A 13,684-nucleotide genomic window follows, 5' to 3' on the forward strand; every position below is an offset into this window, starting at 1 on the left:
CGGCAGGGGGACATCTGCCCCATCTGCCTGGGTCCCCTCGAAGACCCCGCTGCCGTGGACCCATGCTGGCATGAATTTTGTCCCGTGTGCATTCAGCACTGGGCTGCCGCCACCATTGCTGCCACCTGCCCACTCTGCTGGCAGCCCATCATGGCCGTCCACCACCTGCTGGTGGAGGATGGCCATGGTGGGGTGGGCCTCCATCCCCATGGCCGATTCCATCCCTACGTGGGGCTGTGGCAGGACCGGCAGGGGCGGTGGCAGCAGCAGCGGGGCCCCGGAGGTCCCTGGTGCCGGAGACTCTCTGCAGAGCACGGGGAGTGCAGCCCCCCCATGCCCCACCAGCGTCTCCGGAGCCTGTCTGGGCAGTAGGACAGTGACAGGCGCAGCCAGCTCCGCTACCCTCCAGAGAACATCCAAGACCCGTCATGGCTGCGGAGGGTCCGGGAGGAAGAGCCGGGCTCAGGGGACCACGCACGCTGCCTCCCCTGGCTCCGCTTCTGAGCAGGGCGGCCGGTGCCCCCAGGGTCCCTCTGAAAAAAAACACCAGGGATGCTGAGAGAGGCCATGGCTGGTTTCTTCCATGCTGCTTTGCTCATTGCTGCAGAACTGGGGGAGTGGGAGGGATATGGCCCTGGGAACTGGGGGAGAGGGATGCACCCCCAGAAAGGGAGGGGGAAGGGAGAGTCCACTGGGCCTCTTCTAAGCAGATCCCCAAAAGGGCCAGTGCCTGCTCTCCTGAAGGCCAGGGCAAGGAAAGAGGCTGAGATGGAGGTTTGGGGGAGACCCTCCTCTCCTCTCTTGGTCCCGCACACCCCTGTGCTGCAGAGGGCTGCGATCCTGTGGGGAGGCTGTCCAGGCTGGGGGAGGCAGCCCTGGCACAGCCACCTGCTGAAGGGCAGCTGCCTGCGCTGCCCATGGGACAAGCGGCTCCAGCCGGGATGTGTCTTGTATTTCGGAAGTCTCCAGGGAAACCCAGAGCTCCCCCCACTCCAGGGCCTCCCCAAGAGCTGTGCAGTGGGAGCATGCCCCAGAGGGTGCCAGGCCCTCGCTACCGCCCCGCTCCATCCCCTCCCGCAGACCGGGTGGCTGGGAGCTCCCGGCATTGGGGCTGAGCTGCTGCCCACACCGGCCTGCCGCCTTGGCAGACCTTGCTTCCCAGTGAGCGGACCCAAATGTTGGTGTCGAGAGTTTTGGCGGCCACATCTGCCCCAGCAAGGGCAGCCAAGCATGAGGTGAGGCTGCTCAGGGTGACCATGGGCTCTCAGTGCCTTCTGCCCCAGACATGGATGCAAAGACGAAAATCTCATGGAGATTTAGATCGGAAAACTGGCAAGCAGGAGGTGGCTTTTTGGCACTTCCCAAAGGCTCCCTCTGAGCAACATCATCTCATTGGAGGTCCCAGGCCATGCCGGGCATCCAGGTGGCCTTTTCTGTCCTTCCCCGGCACTCCAAGAGAGCAGGAGGCAGGATGTTTGCAAGCGGCTTTCTGGTACCTAGAGGAATATCTAGCCCTTGCAGGGCTTTCGGCAAAATCTCCCCTTGGCCCAGCAGCTGGCAGAGCTCCAGCCCTCGCCCGCCGTGCTGGCAATGAGATGGGAGCAGGTGGCTTGTGTCACAGCTCCCAACATCTGTTTGCTTAACCTGAGAGACATGGCACAGCCGGCACCAGGCCATGTTCCTGTGTTTCGTACTACATCCCCATCAATATTGCAGGATGCTGTGCTGCCGCCGGCACAGCATAACCTGCTCTGCGCTGCAGCTGCATTGCAGGGTAGCGTCGGCTCATCAGCCCACGAAAGCCACTCTGTGCCGGGCGTCAGCCCGTGCCGGGGCCGGGGAGGGATTAAGAGGCTGAATCTGTAATTGATCCTCACCAGGCAACAGGTGTTTAAAGGCTTTGATCTGCTGCTTCTTGATTGTATTCCAGCCCCTCGCTGGAATTTCTCACGTGTAACCGAGCCCCGCTAATCCATCCTGGCCATATATAATGGATGGCGGTGGAGTGAAGGAACACAAACGTGGCTGAATATCGGTAACAAATGTCCGGGCAGCGGTGCAGCAGGTCCCTCTGCCGAAGATCCCCCACTGCCAGTACCTGCCCTCTGTGCCAGCCAGTGCAAAACCCTTCCTCTGTCCCCAAAACCTGGCTTGGCTGTGTGTGGGGGCAGGTGCCGTGATCAGCTTTGGCCATTCTCGGCTGGCCTGAGGAGCAGGACGAGGCTTTGGAGCCAAGCCACCGAGTCGCTATTTCCAGGACCGGCGCCGGTGCCACCCACTGAGCCCCAGTGCTGCCACTCGATGCCCCCGTCAAATATTAATGTGCTGTTCACTGCGCTCTCTGCCCTGCCCCAGCGCTGCAGCCGTGGCTCCTGCCCGCTCCAGGGCTGCCCAGCCCCTTCGACCTCCCCTCCCGCCCCGTAGTGCCCATTGCTCCCAGCGTGGGGACTTTGAGGGTGCAGCTGCACCCACCTTTGGGTGTTGCCCGGGCAGGGCGGGACCTGACCCCCTGCACTGAGGGGGGGGCTCCCGGGTGCCTCCTGTCCCCGGCAGCCGGCTCAGCCCCCCCACGGCAGGTAAGGCCCCGCTGGGGCTGGGGCTGCGGGCACGCCCATGCCCTGGGGAAAGCCAGGCCGTTGCCCCCCGGGGAGCGGGGCGGGTGCGCCGGAGGTACGGGTCGCCCGGAGAAGGGCTGGTGGCAATGGGGGCAGCCCCGGGCTCCGTCCTCGGCAGCGGGGGCATCACGGTGTCTTCCGGGGGCGAGGGGTCAGCAGGGGCTCCGCAGCTCCCTCCCGTCTGCTGAAGGAAACGCCTGCCCGTGGGTCTCTCCCGGGGAGGGTTCCCCGCAAGGACCGACCGGGGTGATGTGCCGGGCATCCTCACCCGGTCACGCGTGGGGGACCCTGGGAGTGTTGGGGGCCCATCTCCCCTTGCCTGCCCTCCTCCAGGAGGAGGCCTGCGCCTCTGCCCCCGGCAGCCGCCCGGCCCGGCGGGGGATGGAGCTCGGCAGGTCGGTGCCGGCGGAGCAGAAGCTCCGCAAGCCCTCGCAGCGGGCCAGGATCCCGGCGCCTTTCTTCACCCACCCGGTAGGTCGCTGGCTCCGCCCGCGGCCCCCGGCTCGTCCCCTCGGCTGCCGCCCCCCTTCCCGAGCCCCCCGCCGTGACTCTGCCCGCGCAGGATGGGGCGGCCGAGCCGGCGGACCCCCCCGGGCAGGACCCCGCGGAGGCGGACGCGGACTCCCTGGTGCCCACGCACGACGAGCGGGGCCGCCCCATCCCCGAGTGGAAGCGGCAGGTGATGGTGCGGCGGCTGCGGGCCCGGCTGGCGGACGAGGAGGCGGCGGGCGGCCAGGTGCGTACGGGGCGCCCCGGGGAGGGGGACGGGGACAGCACGCTGCCGGCCCGGGGTCGTGGTGGGGAAACGCTGACGGCCCCTCTCCGCAGGACGCGAGCCCCTGGCGCTTCTCGCCCTCCCGCCAGGCCGTGCTGGGCCCCTTCGGGGAGCTGCTGACCGAGGCAGACCTGCAGCAGCTGGAGCGGGCGGTGGAGAGCCTGCGGCTGCGGCGGCGGGGCGAGGCGTACCAGGGCGAGCTGCGGCGCCTGGCGCGGGAGCTGCGCGCCCTCCTGCCCGCCCCGCTGTTCAGCATCACCGTCCGGAGCCCCCCGCCCGGCCCCGGGCAGCCCCTGCCCCTCTGGTGTGGCCGCCTGGCCGGCGCCGTCAGCAGCCTGGCCGCGCTGCTGGCCCACGCCGAGGGGGCGCGGATCGCCTCCCCCGCCGCCGCCGCTGCTCCCCCCGCCGGCGCCGGCGGGCAGCCGCGGGAGCCGGCGGGCAGCCTGGCGCAGCGGGAGATCCGGCAGTGCGGAGTCTGCGTCCGCAGCCTCCGCGGCGCCTTCGAGCCCCCGTGGGGGGCGGCGGAGGGGAAGGCGGCCGGGGGGAGCGGTGCGGAGGCCGCCAGCGACTCGGGCATCAGCTGCGAGGAGGCGTTTTCCGACGGCGGCGGCGGCGGCTCCCCGGCGCCGGGGCCGGGGCCAGAGTGGGGCAGCCTGAGGAAGGAGCGGATCGTGATGCTCTTCCTGAGCCACTGGAGACGGTCCGCCTACGGGCCCCCCCCGCCGGCCGCCGGGGACCCCCGGGAGGCAGCGGGGACCGGGGAGAGGGGGGCGGCCCGCCTGGCGCGGCAGAGGGCTGCCATCCAGCGGCTTCTGGGCGGCTGGCGGGAGGCCGCCTCCCGCCGCCCGCCGCCCCCCGCCGCCGGCCGCGCCCCGCTCTCCCCGGAGCAGTTCGTGGAGGGGGCCGGGGGGGGCCCGGCCGACTACGAGAGCCTGTCGCTGGAGCTCTTCATGCTGGGCTATTTCCGCATCCTGGAGCAGGAGCTGCCCCCCGAGGAGCGCCGCGGCCGCCACCTCCTCTGCTTCGAGGTCTTCGAGCAGCTGGGCCGGCACGGCTGGCGGGCGGTGCGCGCCTTCCACCGCGCCGTCACCGACGAGATCGCCGCCGGCCGGCGGGGCTGGCAGGACGGCTTCGACGACATCAAGGCGAGGTATTTCGGCTCCCCCCAGAGCTCAGCCCGGCGGCCGGGGGAGGCCGGAGGAGAGGGGGAGGAGATCTGCCGCTACATCGACCGCAGCTTCGCCTTCTGGAAGGAGAAGGAAGCCGAGATCTTCAGCTCGGAGGAGTGATGCCCGCTGGCGGGGGGGCGGAGGGCTGCGTGAAGCCGCGGGCTGCAATAAACGCCTTTCCCGTTCTGTCCGAGCTGAGCGAGGCTTCCCGGGGCGACGGAGAAAGCTTTTGGGCGGAGGGGGACCGTCCCGGCACCCCGACCCCCCCCCCCCTCCCCCGGGGATCGGTGTCTTGACCCCCGGCCGCCCGCAGCAAGGCGGCTGCCGCCGTTTATTTGTGGCCGCCGAGGAGTGAGATAACGTCCTATATTTAACAGCCGGCCTCGGCGGCCACAGCCGGGGGGGAGGAGGGACGTCACGGGGACCCCCTGCGACCGATGGGGCTGGGGGAGGTGGGGCGGGGCGGGATGGTGGGGGGAGCCTTTTCCCCCCAGGCTTGCGGTGCCCGGCTGGCCGCTGAGGGATGCTTTCCAAAAAGCAGCAAAGCCGCGGGGCGACGGGGATGGGCAGCAGCGGGCAGCTCTGCCTGTACGGTGCCTTTAAGAGCAGGGAGCGGTGTCCCGATGCCGCCTAAAAATAGCGTGTTCCCCCGTCTCGGCTGGATCCCGTGTCGCGCCGGAGTGTCCCTCCCCGGTGCCGGGACGGCGGCCACTTCCCTCCCGGCGGGCCAGCCGCAGGTCTGCAAAGCCCAGGTGAGAGCGGGAGGGAGCAAGCCGGAGCGGGGCTCAACCCAGCCCCAAAACCACCCCCACCCCCGAAAAATCGGTGGCAGACCCGGCAGGGCAGCTCAGAGCGTGGGGAGAAGAAATCATGGCCACCTGTGGAAGTGGGAGTGGGGGGGCTCCAGGGAGTGCTTCTCCTGCCCCTGCTGGTGCCTGTAAATCAGGTGCTGGGAAGGGGCGGTTGTGCCAGGGGAGGGGGGATAGAGGGAGATGTCATTGGCTTTTCCTGGCAGGGACACCCTTACCGCACTCCGCTCGGGCTCTGTCTGCTGGCAAGGCCCCGCAGCCATCCCCAGCACCATGGTGAGGAACGTGGATGACTTTGACTTCTGCCTGCCTTCGCACGCCCAGGGTGTGCTGGAGGGCCTGCAGCGGCTGCGCACCAACCCCAAACTGGCGGATGTGACGCTGGTGGCAGGCGGGCGGGAGTTCCCCTGCCACCGCGGCGTCCTGGCCCTCTGCAGCCACTACTTCCACGCCATGTTCTCCGGCGACTTCGCCGAGAGCATCGCCGCACGGGTGGAGCTGAAGGAGGTGGACCCCGGCGCGCTGGAGATGCTGCTCGACTTTGCCTACACCGGGAAGGTCACCATCAACCAGGGCAACGTGGAGGGGCTGATGCGGACCTCCAGCCAGCTCCACTTCCCCACTATCCAGAAGGTCTGCAGCCGCTACCTCCGGCAGCAGATGGATGCCACCAACTGCCTAGGTATCTGCGAGTTCGGTGAGAGCCACGGCTGCCCCGAGGTCTCCTCCAAGGCCTGGTCTTTCTTGCAGGAGAACTTTGAAGCCGTCTCTCTGCAGGAGGAGTTCCTCCAACTCTCCAAGGAGAGGTTGGCCACCTACCTCTCCAACGACCAGCTGCAGGTGCAGGAGGAGCAGAGCCTGGCCGAGGCTGTGCTGCGCTGGGTACGCCACGACCCGGGGCCCCGAGCCCAGTTCCTGCCCGAGCTGCTGGAGCTGGCCCACCTCGTCTCGCTGCCTGACCAGTACCTGCAGAACCTGCTTGCCACCGAGCCCCTCGTCCGTGACTCAGATGCCAGCAAGGCCCTAGTTGCCCGATCCCGTGCCATGGTGTGTACCCCCTGCCCCAAATCCCACGCCCTGAGCAGGGGGGGGAGGCTCAGCTCAGAGCCTAATGGTCCTGCCCCGGCCTCTGTCAGGGGCAGAGCGATGCCAGTGCCCAGAAGAACTCCCTGACGCCACCGCAGAAGCTGGAGGAGGTGCTGGTGGTGGTTGGCGGCCGTGTGCTGGAGGAGGGCGAGGATGAGGACAGGGGGCTGGAGATGCCGTCCACCCCCAGGAACTTCGCCTTCTACAACCCCAAAAGCAGTAAGCGCCCACAGCAGGGATGGGGCAAGCACATACACCCCCCCCCCGCATGTTAATTAACTGTCCGTCTACCCCAAAGCCACCTCTTGCCAAATGATCTAGTGTCAGGAGGGGCACTGGGGGGAGGACAGGGGAGGGAAGCATGAAACAGGGCTGGCTTAAAAGCATCATCACTGTCTGGGGGGGGGGGTCATCACTTGGCTCTGCTGGGTTTCAGGGCAATGGATGGCTCTGCCCGACTTCCCTGATTACAACAAATGGGGCTTTTCCCTGGTGGCTCTGAACAACGATGTGTACGTCACAGGTAGGTGCCGGGGCTCCCGGTGCAGGTTGGGGGTCCCCAAGGAGCGGGGATGGAGGATGGGGGACAAAGATGTGGGCACGGGGTGCTGGCGTGGGGCCGGGGGCTACCCTCCTCCCCAGGCAAAGCCCTCTCCTTGCTCCCCTCTTGGGCGGATCCGGCCTCTGGCAAGGGATGCCCAGGGATGGCTGTGCTCAGAGGGGTTGGCCCGCCTGACCCATCCCTCCCCAGGCGGCTCCCGGGGGTCCCAGAACGACACGTGGTCAACGACCCAGGCCTGGTGCTTCTGCCCAAGGGATGGTGCGTGGAAGCGCATCGCTTCCATGCTGAAAGCCCGGACAAACCACACCAGCGCCATCCTCAATGGTGAGATCTACGTCATTGGGGGTAAGGCCATGAAGACTCCAAGGGTGCTGTTGGGCCAGGGGTCCATGGGTGCCCTGGAGCAGTTCAGTGGCTGCAGCATCCTACTGCCCTGCAGGGACGACGGTAGATGCAGTGGAGGTGGAACGCTACGACCCCTACAACAAGAGCTGGTGTGCCATCAGCCCAGCTCTCAAGTACGTGAGCAATTTTGCGGCCGCCAGCTGCTTGGGCAAGCTCTACCTGGTGGGCTCCTGCGCTGTCAAGTACAACGCGCTCACCCTGCAGTGCTACAACCCTGTCCAAGGTGAGAGCTGGACCCACCGCTGCACCCCACCACCGCCTTCCCACGGAGCAGGACTAAGTGGGACCCCCAGGCAGGCGACACCCTATGCCGCCAGGCATGGTCCCGTGGGATGCGACCAGGTGCTAACGGGGTCTGGCGATGGCTGTGGCATGGGGCCAGGGGCCAGGGGCCAGCCAGTATCATGGCTGCCAGCAGCACGGACTTGAATCGCAGACCTCCAGCACAGCCGGGACCTGAGCTTCAGTGGAGTGGGATCCCCGGGGCAGAGGGGCGGGGGAGGCTGCCTGCCTTAGGGAGGAACTAAACCCCTGTGACAACGCTACCTCCTCGAACAGCCTCTGCACAGTCCACAGTGGTCTCCCCATCTCACACCACCACTACAAACAATATCCCCACTTTGTTTTATGCAAGAGCCTCGTCTGGGATGGGGTCTGCGGGTGCCATCCTGCCTGGCTGCTCTGTCCCCTCTCTTTCAAACTCCCCCTTTAAATAGCTGCAAGCTCGGCAATGCTTTTTTCGGTCGCTGGCAGCTGCATCCAGAGCCAAGGTTGGGACGTGCTGCTGACGGCTGCTCCTTGCAGATTTGTGGAGTGTGATCACTTCCCCCTTCATCCCCAAGTACCTCTCGGCCCCACGCTGTGCCACGCTGCGTGGGCTCATCTACCTCATTGGGGACAACACCAAGAAGGTCTACGTGTACAACCCAGAGGCCAACATCTGGCAGAAGGTAGCGGGATGCGGGGCTGGGCACAATCACCCTCTCAGGGAGTTGGGGGAGCTGTTCCCTCCCCATCAGCAGCCTACAACCATACCCCTGCACCTGTTGCCCCCAGGTGCCAGCACCCCCTCTCCCTCCTGCCCACTCATCCCTTGGCTCTATTAACTCCTGCAGGGCTGAAGCTGCCCCAATCCTTTCTTCCCTGCTCCCCATCACACCCTCACTAGGAACACAGCTTTTGCACCACGATTACTTACAGCGTTCATGCTGCAGAAGCCCACAGGACCCCCCTTGTTCCAGCACCACCCTCTGGAGCGGTGTGCCGGGCTCCTGCGTGCACAGTCCAGCAAAATCCTGCCTGTCCCCTCCACCATCCAGACCCCGCCACTCCCCACAGCATCCCCAACCTTGCTCCCATACAAGCACAATGTGGGGATGCTGCTAAAAGCAAGACACAGCCCCAGGGGCCCCCAAACCTTGCAGAGAGGATGGCCAGGGGGACGCACTTGGTGGGTCAACGTCCTCTGTGGTGGGAGCGGGAGGTCCCTGGGGGGGTCCCCGCACATCTCACCCTACCCCTCACGCAGGTGCAGCTCCTGCACACACTTCATGAGAACGGCGGGATGGTACCGCTGGGTGACCAGCTCTTTGTCACCGGTGGCCACTGGAAGGGCATGGACGGGGACTACCGGGTAGAGATGGAGGTGTATGACTGCGCCAAGGACCTCTGGACGCGGGAGGGCTCCCTGCCCTGCCTCTGGCTCTTCCACAGCTCCTCCTCCATCTTCCTGGACACCTCCAAGTGGACGGAGGCTTTCCAGGGTGCCCATGGGTGGTAGGAGAGCCTACAGCATTGCCTGTCACCCTGCGCAGCTGCTCTCCCCCCTCTCACCTCTCTCCCTGCTGCCAGTTCAGCTCTGTGGGGGGGACAGATGGAAACCCCTCTGCCAGGCTGGCTGGGGCATTGGGAGCACGTTCCCCCCCCCCCCCGCCACTGCAGGGAAAAGGCTTTTCCTTATAAACACGCTTTGGCTAACGCTCTCTTTTAGTTTGTTTCTTTTTTTTAAGAACTGCTTTTTTCCCCCCCTCCAAAACCCCAGAGCTTTTCAGGTATTTCGAGGCCTCCCAAAGTGTGGCCCATCCCATCAGAGACTGGCATTGCTGCCTGATGGCCCCTTTCCCCATCACATTGACATCCAGTATGGGGAAACAAAGACAAGGAGCACCAGGGGAATCTCTTTCCTGACACCCAAAGCTCTCCAGCACCTCAGTGGCCCACGTGGAAGTGTCAGACACACTCCAGTGCCCCATGGAGCAGAATGACAGGAGGTAAACCAGTTTTTGGATGCTTTGCATCCTTGGGTGGCACACTGGCCTGCGGTGGGGTGCTTCAGCCTGATTTCTGTCCTGGGATAAGCAGCATGCACCCCGGGAAGTGACCCCAGGGTCATGGTGAAGCAGCCAGCACCCCGGTGGCTTGGACAGAGCTGGGCAGTGCCTCCTGCCCCGTCCCCATCTCTGCTGGTACCAGGTGGCAGAGGATGCCCCAGGATGGGCTGAGCACAAGACGATGCTTCCCCAATGGCTGGTCCCACCACCAGCACCGGGACATCATAGCTCTGCCAGTGTCGTTTGAGGATTAATCTGCTCTGTGTTAGGTTTTTCACTGTTTCCGAAGCATGCCGAGGGGCAATGCGGGGGGGAGCCCCCCGCCTCGGGGGGGGGGGGCGGAGCGTCCCCCGCTCCCCACGGCTTTCACACGCGGGGGGTCCCCGCTTCCCGCAGGGGAGAGCGGGGTCTCTCCCGCGGCAGCAGCGCTGCCCGAGCCCCGGCAGCGGGGCGGGCCCCGCGGCGCCCTCGCAGGCCCCGAGGCGGGGCCGGGGCCGGGGCCGGGGCCGCCCTCCCTCCCGGTAGCGGCGGCGGCGGGATGCGGCTGCCGGAGCTGTGCCTGGCGCTCCTCTGCGCCGCCGGTTCCGCGGGGGTGGCCCGGGAGGGATCGCCGGGTCCGGGAGCAGCCGCGGGGAGGGCGGCGGAGGCGGGACGCGGGGGGCCCGGGGCGGCCGCCCTCCGGGCCGGCGGCGTGGACCCCCGTCAAGCGTGGCTGCTGCTGGCCGGGAGCTCCGGGAGGGGGAGCCGCAGCCGGGACCGGGGCAGGACGGGCACGATGCGGGACGGGACGGGGGCTGGCGCAGCTCCGGTACCCGGAGGCCAATCTCCGGGACAACCAGCCCAGGCTGCCCTGCAAGTCGGTGTGCCGGGCGCTGCCCCTGCCCCCCCCGAGGCCCCCGCCGTGCTGGAAGAGCTGCTGAGGGAGCTGCACCTCCTGCTGAAAGGTACCCAGCGGCCCCGGGGAGTGCTGCAGGAAGGGGGGTCGGGGGGGTGAGGGGGACCCCGGGGCGGGAGGAGGGGACAGCGGGGACGAGGCACCGTGGGGCCGGGCGGCAGAGCCGGGCGCCGTCTCCTCGTGGGGCCAGGAAAAGCCGAGGTTCCTTCCTAAAGGCGAGCCCTGGTCGGGTTTTGGGGTCAGGCATGGTGAAGGAGCAGGCGAAGACGCGCAGGAAGGCCTGGGAAGGGCGTGAGGAAGAGGAGGAAAGCGGTGAAGGCAACCCACAGGCCGGGTCCCACCGTCGCGTGGAAGCCGCCTTCCACTGTCGGACACGCGAAAACATCTCCGTCGAGCAAAGAGGGCGGCAGGAGCTGCAGCTCTACTACATCGTGAGTGCCCAACCTGCTGCCCTCTCCTGCCTGCTCCATCTTCCTGCCCATGGGGGCACCCGGCCTGGCGCAGGGGCCGATTCTTTAACACGAGCCTTTCCCCATCCCCAGCCGGAGAGGGAGGGGATGTTCCACCGTGGCCCGGGGCTGAACCTGACCAGTGGGCAGTACACAGCCCCCATCGCGGGGTACTACACCTTCACGGCCACGCTGCACATCGGTGAGCCCTCGGGACCCCCCGCGGCCCCGCCGGGGAGGTCCAGGACGGCTCTCACCCTCCCCTCTGTCCCAGTGCGCAGGGAGCAGCAGAGGAAGGGGCAGCCGCGCAGGGGGAATCGTCTGCGGCTGCTGATCTGCGTGCAGTCCCACTGCCAGCACAACAGGTAGGGCAGGGCAAAGCCAGGAGGGGAGAGGGACCCTGGGCCAGGGAGGGAGGAGGGAGTCCAGCAGCCCCAGGGGAAGGAGGGACACACTCTCCCCAGCACCACCCTCCCTCTTCTGCAGCAATCTGGAGACCGTGTCCCGGCTGGAGAGTGGCAGTGACCTTTTCACCATCTCTGTTACCGGAGTCCTTTACTTGCAGGTTAGTGGTACCAGCTCGGCTCAGGACCCTGTGAGGCAGGAAGGCACCTTCCATGGTGCCAGCTCCAGGGCCGGGCATGGAGTCTGTTTCTCAGCCCAGCTCCAAGCCCAAAGGACACTTAGGGCTGAGGTCTGCTGGGACACTACAGCACATACTATGGGTGGTCTGCCCCACCGGCCTCCGTGTCATCCTTTTCCCAGGATGCCGGGGGAGCAGCCCCTCCAGCTCCCAGTTGCTGTGCACAGGGGAGAGCACCCTCCTTTGCTCTGCCAGGCTGTGCCCAGAGATGTCCCAGCCCCATTATGCCCTCTCTCCCTCCAGGCTGGGCAGTATGCCTCTGTTTTCGTGGACAACGCTGCAGGCTCTCCCCTCACCATTCAAAGTGGCTCTGATTTCAGTGCCATTCTGCTGGGTGTGTGAAAAGATGCTGGGCACCACCCAGGGAACTGAATTGGTGCCAGGAGCGGTGGGACCCTTCCCTCTGCCAGCCACCATCATGCCTCACCGGCTCAGCACCAAGCCCAGGGAAGACCTGCTGCTGCTGCAGGAGCTGCAGGCTGGCCCAATACTGCTTGTGCTGCAGAACTATCTGAAGCTGGACAAAAAGGGAGGAAAGGAGGATAAGGAGGAGGAGGATAATAATAATAATAAATAATAATAAAAAAAGCCTGACAAGGAGCTAAAGGAGTTAACTTTTATCTAAAGGCTGGGGCTGGAAGTTTATATTGGAAAATGCTGCTGACAGTGGCAGCAGCCAGCTGCTTTCTTTGCAGGGCTCAACATCGATGCCTGGGATGAAGCCCCAGACCTCCATTTTTGCTCTCAGCAGATTTCCCTGTCCAGCTTCTCAGCAGCCCATAACAGATTATTTGTATCACTTTAGCTTCCCTGCAATGTATTAGCAGTGAATATTTGCTGGCAGAAGCCAACGTCCTTTGCAGCTAATCTTCAAAGCAGAGCAGTGTTCCGATAATGCCGCACATTCGATTAAAGCAAATTCCTGTCCCATGGCCTTCCACGCCAGGCGTTCCCTGCCCATGGCACAGGGCCCAGGCCGTGGGCAACTCAGATACGCTCCTTGCTTCAGGAGAGGTACCAGGGCCGACTGGGCGTGGGGCAAGGGAGCCGCACGTTTTATTTTTTAGTAGCACGTAACACTGGGCAAGCTGTGCCAGCAACACCATGAGATAGCCCAAACTGCACCCAGCCCCACCTTCCCCGAGGGATCCGTGCACGTACGCAGGGGAAAGCAGTCTCCTTGCGCTGGACCTTGCGCATGAGGGCTTTCCTGGCCCTGCCTGGCCTTCTCTGCAGGTTCCATCTCCTCAAGGAGCCTGGTGAAGTAGCTGTTGCTGCAGCTCTTCATGGGTGGGCATGTTTGGATCCGGGGGGGTGGGAGGGTGGGCTCTGGCTGTGCAGTTTTAATGCCGACTTCTTCCCCAAGGCAAAGAAAACTTGTCTCTGAAAGGAAAGATGTGCTTTTCCCCCCATCCAAACAGATGGGCAGCAGCATCCTGGCAGAGATGAGGCCTCTGCAGCTCCTGCCCAGCAGCATCCTGGCAGAGACGAGGCCTCTGCAGCTCCTGCCCAGCTGAGGAGCTCGTCCTGGGCAGCATCTCCCAGTTACCATGCGTGACCATGAGCCAAGGCAGTCTCGCTCAGATCAGCCACCGTCCCTTCCTACCAAACACACCCAAGAAGATACAAAAGGACTCGCTGTTGGAGAGTGGGGCTTGCCAAGCTGGTAAGCTGTCCTCTGCGAGTGAGAAATAAAGAACCCAGTGCACTTGAACACAAAATTGAAAGTTAATTGAAAGACTTGATTAAGTCAGAGCTACTGGGGGGCTAATTTAGGTGCTGGGGGGGGGATTAGAAACTCAGTCAGCCCCAAGGGAGGGGAGCTGCATGTACAGCACTTCTACATGGGCCACACCAGGGTGGTGGTCCCAGAGCTCCCCATGGTAGCAGAGTTTATTTTCAGGAAACCTCTTCCAGACCCCACCCTACCAGGAAATACAAGCAAA

At 65.2% G+C, this 13,684-nt stretch overlaps 3 protein-coding genes across 12 annotated transcripts; all 3 read left to right on the top strand.

Moving 5' to 3' along the window:
- Positions 1-2,190: 2,190 nt before the first annotated feature.
- On the top strand, positions 2,191-4,752 carry ESPNL (espin like). Its single transcript, XM_069791631.1, has 3 exons — positions 2,191-3,086; positions 3,178-3,351; positions 3,444-4,752. Exons 1-3 carry the CDS (start codon positions 2,865-2,867, stop codon positions 4,677-4,679), a joined length of 1,632 nt encoding a protein of 543 aa, XP_069647732.1. The 5' UTR covers positions 2,191-2,864; the 3' UTR covers positions 4,680-4,752.
- Positions 4,753-5,047: 295 nt separating this feature from the next.
- KLHL30 (kelch like family member 30) lies at positions 5,048-9,403 on the top strand. 4 transcript variants are annotated; one of them, XM_069791628.1, is made up of 9 exons: positions 5,056-5,311; positions 5,575-6,001; positions 6,119-6,415; positions 6,505-6,673; positions 6,891-6,977; positions 7,206-7,361; positions 7,456-7,644; positions 8,226-8,371; positions 8,950-9,403. In XM_069791628.1, the coding sequence occupies exons 2-9, from the start codon at positions 5,642-5,644 to the stop codon at positions 9,199-9,201; spliced, it is 1,656 nt and encodes a 551-aa protein (XP_069647729.1). In that variant the 5' UTR covers positions 5,056-5,311; positions 5,575-5,641; the 3' UTR covers positions 9,202-9,403. The 4 variants fall into 4 exon arrangements, with proteins under 4 accessions (XP_069647730.1, XP_069647729.1, XP_069647728.1 ...); XM_069791629.1 differs by having other exon boundaries at positions 5,048-5,311; positions 5,575-6,415; positions 8,138-8,371; positions 8,950-9,118; XM_069791627.1 differs by having other exon boundaries at positions 5,575-6,415.
- Positions 9,404-10,282: 879 nt separating this feature from the next.
- Positions 10,283-13,453, top strand: ERFE (erythroferrone). Of its 7 annotated transcripts, none has more exons than XR_011326107.1 (6): positions 10,283-10,695; positions 10,890-11,077; positions 11,189-11,460; positions 11,582-11,660; positions 13,105-13,188; positions 13,231-13,453. XR_011326107.1 is itself a non-coding variant. In XM_069791636.1 (6 exons), the coding sequence occupies exons 1-6, from the start codon at positions 10,290-10,292 to the stop codon at positions 13,253-13,255; spliced, it is 999 nt and encodes a 332-aa protein (XP_069647737.1). In that variant the 5' UTR covers positions 10,283-10,289; the 3' UTR covers positions 13,256-13,453. The 7 variants fall into 7 exon arrangements, 6 of the variants coding, with proteins under 6 accessions (XP_069647737.1, XP_069647735.1, XP_069647738.1 ...); XM_069791636.1 differs by having other exon boundaries at positions 13,160-13,188; XM_069791634.1 differs by lacking the exons at positions 13,105-13,188; positions 13,231-13,453 and adding an exon at positions 12,059-12,274 and having other exon boundaries at positions 11,189-11,297; positions 11,370-11,460.
- Positions 13,454-13,684: the final 231 nt, after the last annotated feature.

This window comes from Haliaeetus albicilla, chromosome 9 (assembly GCF_947461875.1).
Source record: "Haliaeetus albicilla chromosome 9, bHalAlb1.1, whole genome shotgun sequence".
Classification (NCBI taxonomy): domain Eukaryota; kingdom Metazoa; phylum Chordata; class Aves; order Accipitriformes; family Accipitridae; genus Haliaeetus; species Haliaeetus albicilla.